We start from the raw sequence: 18,910 nt of genomic DNA on the forward strand, positions 1-18,910 counted from the left end.
TCTCTTTTAAAGTCTTACATATTCGTAACTTGCAGTATCTACTGCAACATTTATTAAATGGATTTTAGCTATACCTACATCTGCTTCACATTTAGCTTTACATATATTCATTGCACTTATATAATATTTTCTTCATCTTAAATGTCATATGCTTTCATGCTTGGCTGGAAAAGTCCTTGCACTTAAAACCGTCTAAATAAAACTTGGCCACGCGGCCAAATAAATGTCAAGATAAATGTCGTGGGCCAAAACGAATTAATTAGAAAATAGAAGAATTCTTATTAAGATAATATCAGGACTCCAACAAAGTATTTCCTACAAATTCGCTAGTCAGTCACATAGTGTATTTTTTACACAAAAAAATTTCAAACATTTGAAATCAATGGGAAAAATGTTAATAGGGCTTTACGTTTTAAAAATACATATTTCAAAAATATCTATTTTCAGATCGCGCACTATCGAACAAAAACCGGCGACTGTTGCCTCCCAACAGTTGGTCATCCATTTCAAATTTAATTGATTTGGCACAGTCGAGAGGTTCGTGCAGGGAGGCGGGGATCAAAATAATTGCTCATAATAAATTCCTTTGATTCGCCAACAGCCGAGTCACAAAACACACATTTACATTAATGCACAATATTTTGTGTTAATATTCGGCGGTTTTGGCATTTATTCAGATTTTCGAATCGAAATCCACGACGTCACCAAACGCCCAGGCAAAGAAATCCATCCAATTTTTAGATTACCTTTCTGATGGCTGTGCTGGGTATTTCCAATCCCAACCCCCAATTTTTTTGGGGCAGTGATATTAAAACGCAATTGGGAATAAACGAGCACATCGAAGGCGCAGTTCAATTATTAATATTGCGCCGCTTGTGTGCTAACGAAAACTTTCAAAAATATACATTTTTGAACAATAACAATACTGGAATCTGAGAACCTGAAGTTCTGCTGGAAAGTATCATAAAGTGGAGGCCTTGTTTATACTTCCAGTGAATGCTGGAAAGGATTGTATTTCATGGATGGCGAGCTCTTCTTATTCATTTAAGACTACAACATATTTCCCATTGCTTTATAGCTGACTTGTCAAGTTTCCTTCTTTGTTTGTGTCATTAAAATGACGACTGGGTAAACAAAAATCGAAAACAGCGACAGCCGCACAAATGGCGTAAGAATATGAAAGGGAAATTAAGTGTTGTTTAGAGAATCAAATATTGTTTACTAAACTGACCGCAGATAATGATCGATCGATAGATCGCTGATCGGGCTTTTCCTTTCAAAGTTTTCCAGACACCGCGAATCTGTGTGCTAATAACTTGGGCCAGATTTAAGAGGGCCAACACTTGTTGGCCCACCTGCTAGCCGCATTTCCACCTGCTCAGAATTCTAAGACCTCCCCATTGACGCAATTGAAAAGAATAACAAAATTGTTTATTTTGCGCTCGGTGCTTCGCAAATAATACTCGTTCTTACGGTCGATTATTAACAAATGTTGTCTACTACTGATATTTTAATTTTGTTTGTGCTATCTTACAATTCGGCGTAAAATGTTCAATAACAACAACAAGTTATCCATAACAAATGGGCGCTGTAAAATGCCCATTTGGAATTTTAACGTAAACAATTTGGAGCAACCCATTGTGAATTTCAGAAGACTTTGCTTCATAGCGAAGTTTTAAGGAAAATAGTTTACTATTTAACAATACTCAAGTATCACTAACTATTTCGGAGTTTTCTCCATTTCAAATATATGGCTTTTTATAAAGTCATCCTTAAATGAATGCTACTTATATTCACTTGTAATGAATCAAAATGATTCATTGGAAATTCCGAGGTTTGCTTAAAAATATATGCGCTTGCTCAATAATGGTTTAATACTATTTTACAGGGTATTACCGCTTCGGTTCGCTACGAACGAGTATTTTGGCGCTTTCATTCCGTCACGAACATCCAATTCACACGCTAAACCGAATTTTGTTTTCATTTTCGACGCAGCAATGCTCTATACACACTTGTGTTTTCTCACGGAATTTACTTACGAATTTCAACTGGCCTACGAAACGCAACATTATTAATCAAAAGGCATTGTAAATTATTTAGTATCTCCCCACGAATGAGCCACCTTGGGCTTGGGCAAACTCCTTTCCTTATCCGTTGGTAATAAACTTAAACTTGATCCACATTCGGCTGGCGGAAAATACAAACAATTGGCCGAACGCATCTGTAGCCAAACACTGTGCAAATATTTATATAATTTGTACAATTATAGAATGTAAAATATTTTTAGCACTATCGCAGCGGCTTCTTGCGGCGCAATTTCGTTTTCATTTCCGATTTCGGCACTTCAAAAAAAAGAATTTGCATATGCTCGGCAAAAAAACCAAGTGTAAAAGCGTTTTTTTAATGTGGGGCACACGAGGCGGCGGCGGCTTCTTTCTCTCTGAGATTGGGGCGTGTGCTATTGACATTGCACCCATTTGGTCATGAATTCTGGGGAGCTTTTTGGCTGGCTGCTCGAGCGCGAGCGAAGAATCTCAGAATCTCAAGGCTCGATTTGGTCGGAATATACCCCTTAAAGTGGGTGAAGGAAAAAGATGAAAGTGGTGCAGAGCCTTGTTTCTATTTTCACTTTTGCCATTTTCGATTTGTGTATATTTTGTACAATCTAACATAATTTTTGATCAAATAGTAATCAAATGAATTTTCAAGAGCACAATCTTGAAAACCAGATACACAGGACCTTCGGTTTGTTGCCTTTTAGGGGCATTGACCAAAGGGATTTTCATTGAATTGAGAAATGAATCTTTCATCGCCGAGCACATGCGAAACTTATTTATCGCCGAGTGCCGGCATTTCAGATTTGGCAGCTGGCCACAAATATGATGCCCACCCACAACAGCTGCGACTGGGTCTTGATTTGGTGTGGTCAGTGCCAGAGTGAATCGACATCGTCCCAGGTTGGAACTGCGGTATCCACACGGCTGTTAGATTGGCCCTGAAAACACACATGTCGTTGTCAGGGGCGAGCATTCCCGGGCATTTTAGCCCACTGGTTTGTTTGGCTTTCCCGGGTGCCAGACAGACCCTCCCACTATCAAAGTGCCCCACCCATCAATGCGGAAGTGTACCCGCCGAGTTGCTCATCGAAGCGCCGGCGGAGATCACGGCAGCAGCTCGTGGCCATTGTTCCGGTAACCGGTGACGTATCCACAAGATACATATCCCCTATTCAGTTCTCACTCGATTCGATATCTAGAGACAGCGTTAAATACTTGGCATTGTACGAAGAGTGAAATGTGTAGAATTGGGGGAATTCTCCGCCCACAGAAGACAAGAGCCGCAGACAATGCAATGATTGAAATACCTTTTGGCGATCTTACTTTCTACATACATATATGCGGCATTCAATGTCAGGGTCGGTTGAAAGGGTTTCGGGAGGGTTTGGGTGCTGTATCAAATGCTGAATTACCATGTCAACGTGTGGGTGCCAAAAATAAACATTTTTCAGTCAAAGTAAAATTAATAAAATTCACTTTTCGGCTGCCAAAAAATTCTAACAATTTTGTTTCATCAAATATATGTAAGTTGTGCAATTTGTGAATTGGTCGATAAACTGAATGAAATATGGTTAAAATTTGACAAGATAAATTTATGATACAGTACTTGTTTGCTAGCTTGTGATTTATTTGTACTACAACTTTTATTAAGAAAGAAATTATGAATATAAATAAAGGTTTTTACTCATACAATCCCTAAATATTTGAAATTGTTAACGATCTGTCTTTAGTTTAAAATTTCAAAACAGTTTATTTTCCATCCCATTTTCTCATGATTCATTTGTCAGAATTATTATTAAAAGCTACAGGTGGTTTAGAAATCGTTTTAATTAATGAAATCAAATGGATCGCTGACTAACCAGCTGATAAACTCATTTGATTCGCTGCTTGTGATTCATTATTGGTTAAACTAGTAGGTACGAACAATCTGCTGATTGTTGTCGGGCAATTTCAATTGTTTGCTTTTTGTCGACTGTTTTCAATTAGAAACACACGAGCGACTGGCGCGTGTTTTCAATAATGCTGAAATCGATATAGGAGTTCACCAGACAGCCAGGCACGATGTGGAACGATCCTACAACCACTCGAAAGAGCCCTTTCAAACCTCTTTTTGCGAAAATTTGCATCGAGCAGGAGCTCAAATCGCTGCCTGACACGCATATATGTACATACACCTGCAATTTATGTAAATTCATAGATACAGATACATGGATACATCCATACTAATTGACATTTCTTGCTGGCACCACATTCAATCCATTAATGCAGGCTTAATGCCATCCTCATGTCCTTGCTCTTTGCTGCCCAAAAAATCGATTAGTTGGTGGGAGCAGGTATCCTTGTGAGAGGCTGAGGATGTTGCCAAGGTCGTTGCTCAGCCATCCATCACATGGACAAATTACTCGTGTATGGCTTTTCATAACTCAATTTATACCGTGCACCGAGTGATTGACGCTGATTGGGCCGATCTGATCCATCCCCTTGATTTTCATCATGTACACCCCCGATTTCCCAAAGTGACAGCTTCCCCTTCGCCTGTCATCCCAATTGGCCCACTAGAGGAAACCGGATGAGTAATACGGATGAGCGGCACGTCTGCATCTTGTTTGACTCGGCTGTCAGCAGAACAAGCCCCAAAAAATATACAAACACAGAAAATTAAAATAGTCATATATTTGCCGACTGACAATTTCCCTACCCACAAAAAAAAAACACATTTTGCCAAAGCTGCCAGCCAAGACGATCAAATATGAATTTCAGGGAGATAAGCAAATACAGTTTTGAGAACGGCACATAAAAAGCTGTGAAGCGCTAAAAAACACGAAATAAATTAGTCAATAAATGTCGAAAGATGTTTTAGTATCACACGTGTTTGGCATTTAACTGACGTTTTTGTACTTTCCCTGAAAAGGAAACTCAATTCAAAGTAAATTCCAAGAATTAAAGTCAGTCAGATACTTTAGATTCAGATACTTCTTTCTACAGTCTAATATTTCAATTGAATTTCCCCATAATTGCTTAAAGTTCGAGTCAAATGTCCTTTTTCTCCCATTTCAGTTTTTATTTTTTTGTACTATAGAATATAATAGAACCCGCATACATGCATGTCGAATGGGAAAGTGAAGGCCTTGCCTTTTGGCTGCATTCAGAGTCAATGTCAAGGATGTGAGCTTCATGGAACAATGGAGGCGACAAACGATGTGGCGCCCAGTTGCCCACTTATCCACAGCCCTGACAATGGCCTTCCGAGGCACCAGTTCCAGCCCCAGCCGCTGCCACGCCCCGCTTCATCCGAACTGGGCTGAGAGCTGTGTGAATAAATTATCAATGGGTGCAGCACGGACGCCCCAGGGTCAATGGGATTGCCTCTGGGGGATTGGGTTGGATTTCAGGCCAACTCGCAGGTATAACTCTTATCGGTTATGAATGGGCTTCCCTGCTGGGTGTTATGTGGGTGGAATAGAGTGGGCGGTGCCTATCTCGACAAGACTGCTGGGTCTATCACCCATCGCGGCTCAGACTGATGTAAAAATACCCGAAGGTTACGTCACTTCTGCCAGTTTCCATTGTGGATGTGCCACAAATGAAGAGCTAGTCGAAGCTCACGCGATTCTATTCGATGTGCTCTGGTTTATTACCATTCAAAGTATCTACATATTACAAAGCGACGTCGCCAGCGAACACTTCCGATAATGGCAAAGGTATGTACCTGAAGTGCAAATGTATCTACACAGTTAAAAGCACAAGGAAAAGTATTTCAATTGTTTCATATTAACTTCAACAGGGAGAAGTGAATAGCTTTTACCAGCACATTCCTTAGGTTGAATTTGAAAGTTAATCTAAGTTAACATTGATATGATATGATAACCAAATCTCAATTCAATTGTATCTTTACTGTTTGGAAACTTCTAGAGCCCGCCAGTAAGTAAGTGAATTGTTTAGTGAAAGCTAAAGCTATAAACTTTAACTTTAAGTGGAATGCCGTCACCCGCTGATAATATCATCGATGGCTGCGCCACTGGCAGCAGTAAAGCATCCTAATCTATTTCTGATTCCTTGTCGAGAACTTCCAGACAGTCCGTATCAACATGCCCCTTGCACCGATCACACCTATGGATTGGTCAACCATAATGGAGCGGAATATTCTGAGATAAGATGCGAACGATAATGGAACAATTGTCAACATCGGCAGCTGTTCGCACTCTTTTTCAAATTTGTTTGGTGCCTTTTCTGCTAATTTAATTAGGCCGCTCTCCACTCATGAGCCCCAATTGTGCGGAAATCGGTGGGAGCCCGATTCTATTTACTATATATAGGGTAGCTTCCGTCAACAAATATTTGCACCGGAATTTTTGTGGCCAAACAGTGGGCAGTGTCGTTTTGCAGATTGCGAGGAAAAAACAGTTTACCAAAGAGACTTTTCATTGTTTATTGTTTTTGTCACAATGGGCAATTAAATTGGTTTCTTGGAATTGAAGATTGGATTTTCAGCTTAAAGCGGTGAGATCTATTAATAGAGTTCATCGCATCCACCAGGAACCTTTGTTGACCTACTAAATGATATAGATACAAACACAGGACACTCTTCCAATGGGAATATTGAGAGCGCGCGCGTGTCCTGTGACAATTTGTCATCTATATTCAAATCCGAGAAAAATCAGTTGGGAAATAAGAAAACTTATTTTTGAGCTGGGAAAAGAACCACTATTTCGAAGAAGAGCGCAGCACCACAGAGTCAGAAAGAGAAGGGTGCGCGGAAAAGAGAACTTATGCGCGTAGAAAAACTCTTGGTCGGTTAGTCTAGAAAAATATTATCATAGTTTCTAAATTTTATTAGATTTGTGTGGGTGCCATCTAAGTATAAATATTTCAAGCCTTTGATATGTTCAAATTCGTTCTTAATATGTTAAGCTTAGTATTTTATTAGGGTTTTAAAATTAACTGAATTCACCAACAACCGCCCGTTTTCTTCAGTGCACGAGCTGTTCACAAAGTATCTGGAGAGCGCATAGGCTCTACTATCTGACTCGCTTGTACTCACACAGACAGCCCCTGCGCGGGTGAACAAGTGTCGTGGTGCCTGCAGTCGTCCCGCTCTAACCATCGTACCGTGTACCTCTTTCTGGGAAACGTCGCTCGCTTCGTTCAATTGTTTTACAAACTTCGCTCGGAACGGACGTGTGCGCGCTCTGAAAGGAAAAAGTGAAAAAGTGTGTGACAAAGTGCAAATAAGCCACAACGCGCATGTGAGAAATCAAATTTAATTGAGAAGCATCAAAAATTGTATACATATCGAGCGTATCCACATCGCTGTATGTGTGTGTGTGCCAGTGCTAGTGTGGTTTTCCCTTTTCGCCGTGGAAAATATGAAAACTGAATGAAAAACTGAATCGCAGTCAGCCAGAGCCGAATTGGAAAAGAGTAACTCGCATTGGGGACACGCAGAGGTGTCTCGAAAAAGGTAAAATCTTTTACACAGAAACGACGCCAGAAAGCGATTAGCGATTTTTGACTATGTGTGAGTGTGTAATTTCGGTCTGCGGCTGTGTGTCTGCATTTTATTTAACTTTTTGTTTCGTGTATGTGCACTGTAAAAATAGCTAAAGAGAGAGGGCAAGTACTCTTGGCGCGCTCTCCCTCTCTCTTTGTTGGTCGTGACTGCGACGTCACCGTTCACGTAGAGTCGTTTTCAACTGGCGTTTCTTTCTTTCTTTTTAATATGCTGCTTCTTGCTTCTGGCTCTTCTTCTTGCCTTTGGCTATCTGCTTTGTTTTGAAATACGTTCATGTATTCAGTGTCTGTGCGAGTGTGTGCGAGATGATCTCTACTTTTTCTCTCTCTTTTTGGTTCTCGCTGATTTTTGTATTATTTTTCGTACACGTAATTCCCGTAGATATCGAACTCAGCTGCTTTTTGTTTTGATACGCGGTATTATCAACCTGCTTTCGTTGGCGCAGTTAAAAAACAAAAACAGTAAAAATCCAGTTTGGTTTACTCGAAAATTATGCGAATATCTGGATGTAAGCCTGAAAAAAGTATCAAACTTTTCCATTGCCCATTGAATTCGCTTACGAACATGACTAATTGCTGTTTTAATTGCTCAACTTTTGTTTTTATCGCATTTGTTTGTCGCAAGATTTAGATTGTTTTCGCGCGTAGTCCGATGATAACTGACTTGCCTATGAAGAGGTGCTTGGATTTCACTCCAGCATTAATACATTTACGGTGGATTTCTCACAGTTTATTTGAGTTGCCTTATAATCCCTTGTTTTTGTTGCCAGGCACACTCGCCCAAGTAAGTTTCATGCGATAACTGGTGCGCTTATCAGTGCACTATGGATTGGCCAAAGGAAGGGTGTGGACGGGGATGGGGGGGATCCAAACAAACAAAGGCAGGCCTCCTTTTTGTTTAGTATGGGTGTCTGTGTCTGCTGCCCTCTTTTGAATTTAAGCGAAATGCTAGGAAACAAATAACAAACAGCTCAAATTCCACCTCGTTTCACATAGCTTCCTACTTCATGTGCAAATTTCAAATTCAGTGAACTCACTTCGCTTGGCAGGCAGCCAAACAATTTGCGTTTACTTACCGAGTTGAATTTCCCAAATGATTTGCAACTCTGCTTTTTGCACGCAAGAAAAACACCAATCTCATTTTAAGTGGTTCAAAAGTTCAAAGCAATGTAGCTCAAAAAAAAGGTAAAAGGTTAAAAGGATTCAATTTAATTTAAAACGATCCAAATAGGATAAATATACAAGTTCCATGTTTTCGTTTATAAGCTTTTTATACATATAAACATTCAAAACGTATTCCCCGCAAATCTCATCGAAATGGAATTGGGAACAGGGCCCAATGAACTTTGCTGTCTCGGCAGCCGAGACTGAAATTTGAAAAGGCAAAACAAATTTGTTAGTATGTAAATTAAATTGGCCTAATCAGAGATTGTTTAGCCGTCAATTTACACTTAATACGATATCTGCCTCGCTTGCCTGCTGTTTTGAGAGTTGCCAAATTCAACAGACCGGCGTCAGTTTTACTCGTAAACTTGTAAGTCCAAAAACGCTTCGAATGTATCTTTTGTAATGGTCTGAACGTATCTTTTGTGTCGGCTGTTTTACTATCGTATATCTTGTTGATTGCCTTTGTGTGACAGAACAGCTGGCAGCTGATTTTAATGCGTGTTTCAATTTTGGCTCGACTTGCTAATCAAATTTGCTTTGGGCAACGCACTGAGAAGCTCCGGACAAAGTAGCACGGAATTCCTCCGGCGCAGTTGCAGATGTTTCAGTTACATTTCAGTTCGGTTCTCGGTCCCTTCCTCTGTCTGTCCGCGTTATTCGCTGTCGTTGACCCAGTTTCAGTTCACCTTATATACGCTCATATGTACATATGTACACACACGCACATACGTGTATGCAAACAGAACCTCCTACTAATGTGGAGCATGCAGGGAGTGGGGAGGCTAGTTTTGCGTCGTACTTGCTTTTATTGCGGTTTCCCCAAAGTTTTCCTTGCCATATTTGCTCAGTTTTTTCCACTCGCTGATAAGGCCATTGTTTTTCGCTTACTCATCCCGCGATCTTTGCCTGATCATGGATCTCTATCTATCGGATTCAATTAATTGACCGATTAGCCATATACCATATACATTAGGCCTCCGTCGACTGTGTTCCGTGTTCCAATCAATTTTCGCAACTTTGGCTTGACATTTTCCCGGGACATTAACTAACGGATGGCCGCGGGGTAAACACCCATTTATTTAAAGGCATTTGCTATAAATAACGCTGTCGAAATAGCAGCAGCCTTAGCCTCTTGGAAGCGGCGATAAACTTCTCCGTTTTGTTTTTGCGGCGTAGACAAGACAACGGAGTGAATCACCCCGAGTTAACGAACCTCATCATCCCAACACCTGTTTTCGTCAAATCGGTTAAGTGCCTTTTGTGGTTCCCCCAAAATATGATTGTATCTCGGTAGTTGCTGTGTATCTACATATCTTCATACCGACATATGCACTTAACTATCCGCCTGTCTGGCTTTGAGATTAGCAAACGACGCCGTCTGGTCTAGATCAGGTAATAATTACATATCCCAGCAGTTGGCAAATATGCATTCTGCTATCTTTATGACGTCTGCACTTCCCTGTTTGCATTGCCGATTAGTGGATAGCTATTTTGCCAGAGGATTAGTGATAAACAGAGGCTGGAGTAGGTGTGTCTACAACGCAATTCGAAAATCGTGCCACTTCTCTTGGCAGCGATTCGATTATTATTATAATTGCCAGCACACTAATTTGAGAACCTCTGATCCCAGCGGCCGTATCAGCAGCGGAGATTCCCGACCCCGTTTGTTCACGTGCCCCACGCTTGACTAGTTCCAGCAGAAGCCCCAACTCATGATCATCATCCCACTCCCCCATTGGCAATTGTTTGCAATTAAAAGCGCGATGCATTAAATGGTTCGCAGGCTGATTTGATTGCCTTTCAATAACATATATACCCTATCCCCTGCCCATTAGTTTGTTGGTTGACGGATCAGTCGCCTATAAAGTGATTGATCTTTACATTGATACATTCGAAATTTGATAGGGCGCCAAATGTTATTGATCCTCGCACATCTACATCTGTCGTTTGTCAATTGATAAGTGAGCTATGAGGCGAGCTGGACTTCAAAACAATGATAAGGAGTGTTAAGCATTTGCTGGAATAGAGATAAGATTCAATACAAAAGTATCTTGCTTAAACTGATTACACTCAAGAACTATGGAATAGTCGTCCCCCCCCCCCGCCACTTAATGTGTCGTCATCAGAATCGCAACCGGAACTCATTTGCATTCTCCGCAGTCGCGCGTCTGGTGTTCCGTGGCGGAAATGACATTGAACCCTCGGCCTGCGTGCTGAATGCACTTGCTCCGATCCGATCCGATGCGATGCGATGCGGTATGGGAACCTGTTTTGGGGCAGTTGAATTAACGACCCCGCGATGATTCAGGCCATAACGCGATCAAGTGTGGCAGGTTAAGGCGATTGCATATTTAACCCAATTTGTTTTTAACCATTTTTCCCTCTTCACATTTCTCTCATTGCAGACTGAACAAAGCGGCAGCAGGATAAACGGATTTCCCAAGCAGAGCGTTCTGCGGAAAAAGCTCCGGGGAAAAGAAAAGCGTACAGCAATCGTTAAACTGTTTCGCGCGGCGGGGAATGGTATATTTCTTGGGGGATTGGGGCATGGGAGATTCTGACTTGTCGTCATATCAGCAACATGTTCCAAATATACAGCAGCCGCGACGCATCCATGGACATGATCTACTCCTGCAACAACAGCAGCAGCAGCAGCTCCCACAGCAGCAGCAGCAGCAACAACAACAGCAGCAGCAGCAAGAACTTGTGGCACAAATCTCCAGTAGCCTAAGCCAAGTGCCATCGCAGTTGCAGTTCGCCAGTGGCTCCAGCTTCCTGCAACAAGGCTCATCTCCCTCGCCGTCCCAGCAACAACATGGTCCTGTCAGCAGCAGCAGCCTCGTAACTGCCAATCTCCAGCAGCTGTCGGTGAGCAGCAGCAACTCCAGCAGCAGCAGTAGCAACAACAACAGCGCCAGTGGCTGCAACACTCCCACCAAACCACAAAAGCAGAAACCACTGCTGCTCCCAGAAGCAGCTGCTCCCGCTGCCACCGCTGTCGGCAAGTCGTTAAAGAACCCACAGCTGAGCAAGGATCTTCTGGACAATGAGGATGAGGTGGCATTGCACCCGCTCTCCAACCAGGTGAGTCCCAAATCAAACCCGATCAAAGACCGTCAAATATTTTGATGTGTATTTAAGCAATCTGGCCGCCTACCTCTTCCTAATCTCAATCAGTAGGGCGCTGTATAGAGATTGACAGAACTCCTCGAGACCCGCGTACGCGTTCCTCTCGATAAAGGTCTTGACCACTGCCCACACGGACTTGAGAAACTGGATCTGGGCAAAGACCAAAACGTCCGTGTGCTCTTCCACGGTGGCCTTCAGGCAGAAGTGCATCAGGACGACGAAGGTGTCCGCGTAGGGGATATCTGCGTTGACGCTCTGCACATCGATCGAGTACAGTTGGCCGGGTTGGCTGCACTCGCGCATGGTCTGTGTCTCGGTAATTTTGGCAGTTTTGGGACCAACGTTCGCCTGAAGTGTCACAGTCATCGAGACAGTGCGCTGATTTTGGCCACCGGCATTCCGTGCCCAGACGCCCATATTCAGATCGGTGGACTTGCGCCGCTCATGGAAGCTCTGCAGGAACGGCGAGGCAGAGAAGAGCATGTTGAACAGTGCGTCCACCCGCACCGTCAGCCGCTCCTGCAGAAGCTTGCGCCCCTCGTGCGACGCACTGCACCGAGCGGTCAGGTCCTCCGGCCTTCTGTACCCTGCGGCCGTTTTTAATTGTAGTGTTTTCGATGGGCTACTTGTTAGTGTGTTTCGGTTGCTCGCAGATTTTTTTCCGCGCTTACCGGATGTTTGTGGTATGTTTTCTCTGCTGACCAGCGCCGTAACTGCCACCGAATTGCACCGCGTGCTCCGCGTACTAAGCTTGCGTTGTGTCCGACTCCTTTCCGTCTGAGTAAAATTTGACTGCCTTGTCGACGTTGGTGGCTTCTTTTTTCCGGCGGCGGCGGTCGAATCAGGCTTGTTCTTATCATCCCTGCCCGCCGTCGAGCCGCGCTGGCCGCTCCAGAAAAGCCGTTGGTGTGTGGCAACTGCCGTTGCCGGGTCCTGAAATTCCTCAGAGCTTAGCGGACCACGTACTATGGCAGGGCTCCTGCAGTTCGAAGTGCTCCTGCTCATCCGATTGCTGTTGCTGCTAGACGGCTTGTCCATCGCCAAAGGTTTTCGGAATCGGTGGCTTAACCGGGCCTGAATCGACTTCATATTTTAGCCAATGTTCTTAGTCATCTTCAATTAAAACATTGTCAATGACACCATAAAATCGAATCACTCGAATTTTGTCAGTAAGGTTAAAGGGTACTAAGCCCATGCCCAGATTCTCATGGGTGCCTAGAGTTTCCCGGCAGTTCGCTTTTGTGCTTCCGATAAAAGCAAAGAAGTGACGTAGGACCGTAGGACGATAAGATATCAGCAATCAGGGTTATGGCCACGCGCCAGTTAGCAGGTTTCTCAAAGAACTTGTTAGAGATTATGTTATGTTACTGGTTGCTTGGCATATATGTACATTGGATGGGAGTTATAGAAATGTACCATCTTAAGGCTGATTGGTACTCCATTTTAATCTAGGTATTTGTTAAGAGCTTTAGAGGGCTATAAACATTCCACTTCAAGCTCATAGCATTCAGATTAGAACTACCCGCAGAAGTAAAACACAATGATGCCTACGTGCTTTGGTAGCTGTTAGATTAGTAACATTGTTTTAGATTAGTTACAATGCTAATTCCGTGATTTTGTATCTTTTGTATTGCAGGTCGGAGGACACACTCGCCTGTTGCTGCTCAACCAGTCGACGGTGATCAAGCCGCTGAACCTGCGCGAATTGGACTTCTACCAGAACATTCCGCAGGACATACTGAAGTTTGTGCCCAAGTACAAAGGTAAGATACCGACTGTTTCATCACCCGCATCCCAAACTGATCACACTTTTAAATGCCAATTATCGATTCTGTCGAAGCGCTTCATTTGCTCTTTCGTTTCGAATTAACTAATTCATTCAATCGAACAAAAAATAATAAAACCAAAGAAAAAGAAAAAGATAATAATTAAATTCAGCATTCTCAATCGCGCCAAGCATTTGTCATGTGTCTTGAGTTCCGAAATCGCCAATTTTTTATTGAATCGAACTTTTGTTTTTGAATTAACTCGCAACAAACAAAAATGATTAAGCCAAACAACCAACCAATTTGCGTTTGCTCCTCTTGTATCGTCCCTAGATCAAACCAAATCGCATTCGAATATCATTTTTATTTTTAGTACTTTTCTCTACAACTATATAACTGAAAAATATGTGATATCCGTAGTCTGTAAGTTGAATATTTTAAATGAAAATAAAAACGATCTCTTAAAAAAAAAAAAATAAATAAAAAAAACCAAAAAAAAAAAAAAGAAAAGAAGAAAATAAATAAAAACTGACGTAATACGTAAAGACTGAACCATATACCATAATATGTAGCTAACCTATAGCTTTAACGATTTGTAATAAGAATGAGAAGATCGAAAATAAAAGAACCAAAAACGTTATAGCTGCCACATGCCACAGAACATTCTCTGACTCGACGACGCCTGGAACTAGTAACTAGTCCGGGTCGCCAACGCCCGAACCAGAGACCTTTTCCGATTAAGCCCCTTAGTTAGTAGAACAATGAGAGCAATGGGTAAGTCGCACAAACCAAACAACCAAAAACCAAACAAAAACCAGCCAAAATACCAAGCAAACTCCAACCCAAAAGTAATGTAATGTAATGTAATCGTAAATCGAATCCCTCCATAAGGATTGTACACTTTTTGTCAGCAAAAACTGCACAATCACTTCAATGGAAATGGATTAATTTAAACCAATGCACTCCCTCGATTCGGCGCATGTATATACATATATAGATTATGGTTGCCCGGATCGGGGGGCGTGACCCGCCACTACATGTACGTCTATGCTCGTATTATCCAAAGGTTCGAGGTGCCTGCCTGACAGACCCGCTCGAGATCTGCCGCCGAACCAAGCAAACCTCACCGAACCGAACTGAAATGATCCGAACCGGAGTCCAGAGAGTCCTCCTCTATCGGGATCGGAATCGGGATCGGAATCGGAATCGGCATCGGGAAAATGGGAAAGCGTAATGCCGAAAGTGTAAAGAATTGTTTTTTTCCGCTATGAAACAAAGAAAATCGAGTTTTATTTTATGTGTTTGTTCAGAACGCACATCGTGCCGCCCTCCTTCCCTCGAACGTTGTGTTGTTGTGTAGTCGTCGTCGCCGTCTCCACTCCGCTCGTCTCATCTCGATCCCTAGAGATCCTCAGTGATCAGGTCCGCCCTGCTCCGTCCTGTCGGTTAGAATGCAGGCGAGCCAAATCGAATGGGTTTGTATGATTAAAACACATCAATCTATTTATTTTACCTATGTATGTTAATTTACCAATGTTTAATATACCATACGAATACGATACGATACGATTCTAGATTCTACCGTATGATAGTTAAGACGATACCATTTTAGTATGTTAAGTTGAGGAAAATCGAAGCCAGTTTTTGAAAGCCATGTTTCTACTTTACTATGCACCTGTTAATGCGTCGGTTCGTTAAGTCTCTATCTATCTGTATTGCACCAACTTAGCTTAGGACTAGGCTTTTTTACTACCTCCATTTAAACGCATAAACATTTGGAAGCCATCTGATTCCGTCTGCCGTTGGAAATGCATGATGCACTTCTCGAACTCATTGCACCAAAGAAATTTTTGAAAACTCTGCTCATATGATCAAAGAAGTTATCCCCAGTTGATTGAAACATCATTTTGCCTTGGTCACCTGAGCAGTGTTCTATTTCCATTATCCTTGAGTGTAATCGTGTTTGTCTGTTCCGAAACATTTCGTGTGTCTGCTAATTAAAACCGAGGTGCCGCTGCCTCTGCCTCTGCCTCTACATTCAGCCACATCCTAATAATCCTCGTAACCCATCTTTCGTGTCGAATCGATGCTAAACTACAAACAACTACAGCCAGATGAGAAGAGTATGCTTACTCGCAGTTTAATAATCCCTTTACCCGGCTCTTCTCTGTGTCCATTCCAGGCGTCATGCAGGCCACCACCATGGGCGGAGCCAAGCTGGACAAGCGCTACTCGCCCAGTTTCCGGGATGACGCGGCCGCTGTTCCCGTTCGCAAGATGAGCGCCTCCAAGAGGAAGCGGGATGAGGTGCTGAGGTGGGTACTCTTCATTGCACTCGAACTCTGAAAGTCATACTAAATCACTATTCCTTTGCAGAATGAAGGTGCACAAGAATGGACAGGCAGCTGAGGTGATCAAAAGCATCTCACAACTGGACAACACCAATAAGCAATGTAAGCATTTTCCCCTCTAAATACTTAGACCTCATTGTATATATAATTATATATATTATCTTGCAGACTTCCTTATGCTCGAGAACATCACCTCGCAGTTCCGCAATCCCTGCATCCTGGACCTCAAGATGGGCACTCGTCAGCATGGAGATGATGCGTCGGCGGAGAAGCGCTCCAAGCAGATGGCCAAGTGCGCGGCCAGCACATCCGGGTCGCTCGGCGTTCGCTTGTGCGGAATGCAGACCTACCTGGCCGATCTGGAACAGTATGCCAAGCGTGACAAGTACTGGGGCCGCGAGCTTAACGAGAGCGGATTCAAGACTGCGTTGCACGATTTCTTTCACAATGGCTACCGCCTACGCATCCGTGTCATCCGCAAGATTCTGCAGCGCCTGCTCCAATTACGAAGGGTGATTGAGAAGCAGTCGAGCTACAGATTCTACTCTTGGTAAGTACGCAACTTTAGAGTATTCTTACATAAAAACACATAATGTGAGCAATTAGATGCGGTACTAATTATAAAATTCTATTTTCCAGCTCACTGCTCATTGTGTACGAGGGATTTGAGGAGAATCCAATGGCCCCCCCTCCCTCGATGAGTCAGGATGAGTGGCCAGAGGCACCCAGGTCGGCCACCGTGCCTGGCACCGTCTTCGATTATCATCCGGAGAACAGCATAGACGAGGACGATCTGGAGGATGACGACGAGGCAGGCAACGACGCTGGCGATGAGCTGGAGGCGCACGACACCGACGACGATCTGCACCTGGTGGCCGCCGACAGTGGCAACGCTTCGGCCACGAACAGCAGCACAGGAGGCGATGCCTGCAACTACGATGCAGATGCCTCCAACGATTCCAACTCATTGCTCAACCTGGCTACCAGACGTCACCTGCACAAGCGTGGATTTGCAGAGGCAGCGGCGCGAGGAGTTAAGCAGACGGCATCCCACAACACCACTACCGACGAGGAGGAGGAGGATGAGCATCCGGCTATGCCACCGCCTCGAACCTGTGGTGTTATGGCCGCCAAAGCGGCAGCCGCTGCCGCTGGCCTGGCCGGAAAGGGCCAGGGCGCATTCATTCCAATCTCCGAAGAGACAGTATTTCTGGACCCTGAGCCAGCGCTGCCCAGCGTGACGACTTCATCGCCACATTCCGGTGACTCATGGATGAACTATAGCAGCAACAGCAGCGACGACTTCTCCGGATTATCCGAGCAGATAAAGGCTGTGGCCAGTGGACGGCAGACATGTAAGATTAATTATATATTTATATATCTTGCAGCTTAACCAAGTTCTTCTTGTTTTTAGGCAATAACAGCAGTGATGACGCAAGTTCAGATTACGAAAGCAGTATCATTGGGCCCACGGAGGCTATGTTTAAGCGATATAAGTCTCAGCAATCTTTTGACGCCGCCACAGCTGCCGACTCTGCGTCCTCCCCGCCACTCACTGCCGGAAACTCGAGCGTTTCCAATGGCGGCACCACCGTCCGCTCACTGGTTTCGCCCGCCTCATCCAGCGCCTCCTCTCTGAAATCGGTCAAGGGTGCGGTGAAGCGTCTACGATGCAATGATGACGATCAGCAGTCTGCGAGCCTGGGCGAATCGGATTTGCGAGAAGCGAAGAAGTCGACAATCACTTCGACGCCCGTTTCGGCCGTATCCTCGCCCGCTAAGGCAGCCCCACAACTGCGCAGCTGCGAGAGTATCTCAAACCAGCAATCTCTGCTGTCGGGCCTGCTCCTGGATAATAACAATGAGCAGCGACGCAATGCACTCCTGCAGCAAAGCTCGAAGTCGCTGGACATGTCGGCACCGCCAACTGATGATAACCAGTGCTTCGTGGACGTCCGGCTCATTGACTTTGCCCACACGGCATTCGTGCCGCGCAATGGCACCATGCTACCCACTCCGGCGGCAGCTCCAGTGCATCATGGACCCGATGGGGGATTCCTCACCGGCCTGGACAGCCTCAACCGCCTGCTCAACGAGATTGTGGCCGAGGAGTGCGCCTAAGCTTGCTAAAGAAACCAGATCTGGAGGAAAAAATATGAATATATATGGGGGAACTGGGCGGGAACACAAGTTTAAAGTACAATTTGATTTCAGAATACCTAAATTGTTGTAGCAACATGAGTTAAATTATGAAACAAAATCAACTAATCTTTAGAAATTCAAAATGTGATTCAAGCAAACCTATTTAACAACCGGATATAGACCTTAACTTTTAACTTTTAACCGACGCGTAACGTTAAGTAAAAGGGCGGAGCGTGTTTCCCCCGATTAATGGCAGCATTTGTGGAGAACCAGGAGCGGAGAATTTAAAATTAATTTGTAAACAAGTCGCTTCCAAAAGTAGATGAAAGTAAAAGTTCGTTAGATTGATTGATTGTGCATTCTGCATTTCACATTCAGATCGAAGATACATTATTTCGGCAAAAGTGCATATGATTTAACCCTTTGTAAGGGTTCCCGTGAGGCACACCTATAAATGTAATATACTTTAAAGCGAGGACACTTGGGCCGAGTGATTTTATACCTAGCCATTACAATTCAATGCAAAATGACAAAGCGATAGAGCGTAATCATCAGTATTTCGTTGTATGTATCTTTGCTTAAAGTCTTAGCCCGTTTCCTTTCCATTTGTAGTGACAAAGTTTCGAAGAGCCAGAGTTTTCTATATATACTATACAAAATACACGAAAAAACACATATTTAAGTTAACGATCAAAGAGAGAAACGCTATTAATTATAGATCCTACAAATATTACTATTACTTATTGTGTAACTAGAGAATTAAATGGGAAATCCAATTATGTATATT

General features: G+C 43.5%; 2 protein-coding genes across 4 annotated transcripts; one reads left to right on the forward strand and one right to left on the reverse strand.

Moving 5' to 3' along the window:
- The first annotated feature begins 7,197 nt into the window (after positions 1–7,197).
- LOC117138425 lies at positions 7,198–18,902 on the forward strand. 3 transcript variants are annotated; one of them, XM_033300530.1, is made up of 8 exons: positions 7,198–7,518; positions 11,141–11,819; positions 13,501–13,627; positions 15,813–15,945; positions 16,007–16,083; positions 16,150–16,531; positions 16,621–17,336; positions 17,396–18,902. In XM_033300530.1, the coding sequence occupies exons 2-8, from the start codon at positions 11,256–11,258 to the stop codon at positions 18,100–18,102; spliced, it is 2,706 nt and encodes a 901-aa protein (XP_033156421.1). In that variant the 5' UTR covers positions 7,198–7,518; positions 11,141–11,255; the 3' UTR covers positions 18,103–18,902. The 3 variants fall into 3 exon arrangements, with proteins under 3 accessions (XP_033156421.1, XP_033156425.1, XP_033156422.1); XM_033300534.1 differs by lacking the exons at positions 7,198–7,518; positions 11,141–11,819; positions 13,501–13,627 and adding exons at positions 14,134–14,874; positions 14,941–15,105; XM_033300531.1 differs by lacking the exons at positions 7,198–7,518; positions 11,141–11,819; positions 13,501–13,627 and adding an exon at positions 14,134–15,105.
- Positions 11,847–12,984, reverse strand: LOC117138427 (protein Aster-B). Its single transcript, XM_033300536.1, has 2 exons — positions 12,536–12,984; positions 11,847–12,451 (listed from the first exon to the last, which is right to left on the reverse strand). The coding sequence occupies exons 1-2, from the start codon at positions 12,951–12,953 to the stop codon at positions 11,889–11,891; spliced, it is 981 nt and encodes a 326-aa protein (XP_033156427.1). The 5' UTR covers positions 12,954–12,984; the 3' UTR covers positions 11,847–11,888.
- Positions 18,903–18,910: the final 8 nt, after the last annotated feature.

The sequence above is a fragment of the Drosophila mauritiana genome, chromosome 2R (assembly GCF_004382145.1).
Source record: "Drosophila mauritiana strain mau12 chromosome 2R, ASM438214v1, whole genome shotgun sequence".
Classification (NCBI taxonomy): domain Eukaryota; kingdom Metazoa; phylum Arthropoda; class Insecta; order Diptera; family Drosophilidae; genus Drosophila; species Drosophila mauritiana.

What these genes read in the sequence shown, in the direction of transcription:
- LOC117138425 (XM_033300530.1), top strand. Translation starts at nt 11,256, where the DNA reads ATGGTATATTTCTTGGGGGATTGGGGCATGGGAGATTCTGACTTGTCG. An exon ending in AAGCGGGATGAGGTGCTGAG is followed by an intron (nt 15,946 to 16,006) that starts GTGGGTACTCTT and finishes ATTCCTTTGCAG; the next exon opens with AATGAAGGTGCACAAGAATG. An exon ending in GGACAACACCAATAAGCAAT is followed by an intron (nt 16,084 to 16,149) that starts GTAAGCATTTTC and finishes ATTATCTTGCAG; the next exon opens with ACTTCCTTATGCTCGAGAAC.
- LOC117138427 (XM_033300536.1), bottom strand. Translation starts at nt 12,953, where the DNA reads ATGAAGTCGATTCAGGCCCGGTTAAGCCACCGATTCCGAAAACCTTTG. An exon ending in AAACATACCACAAACATCCG is followed by an intron (nt 12,452 to 12,535) that starts GTAAGCGCGGAA and finishes AAACGGCCGCAG; the next exon opens with GGTACAGAAGGCCGGAGGAC.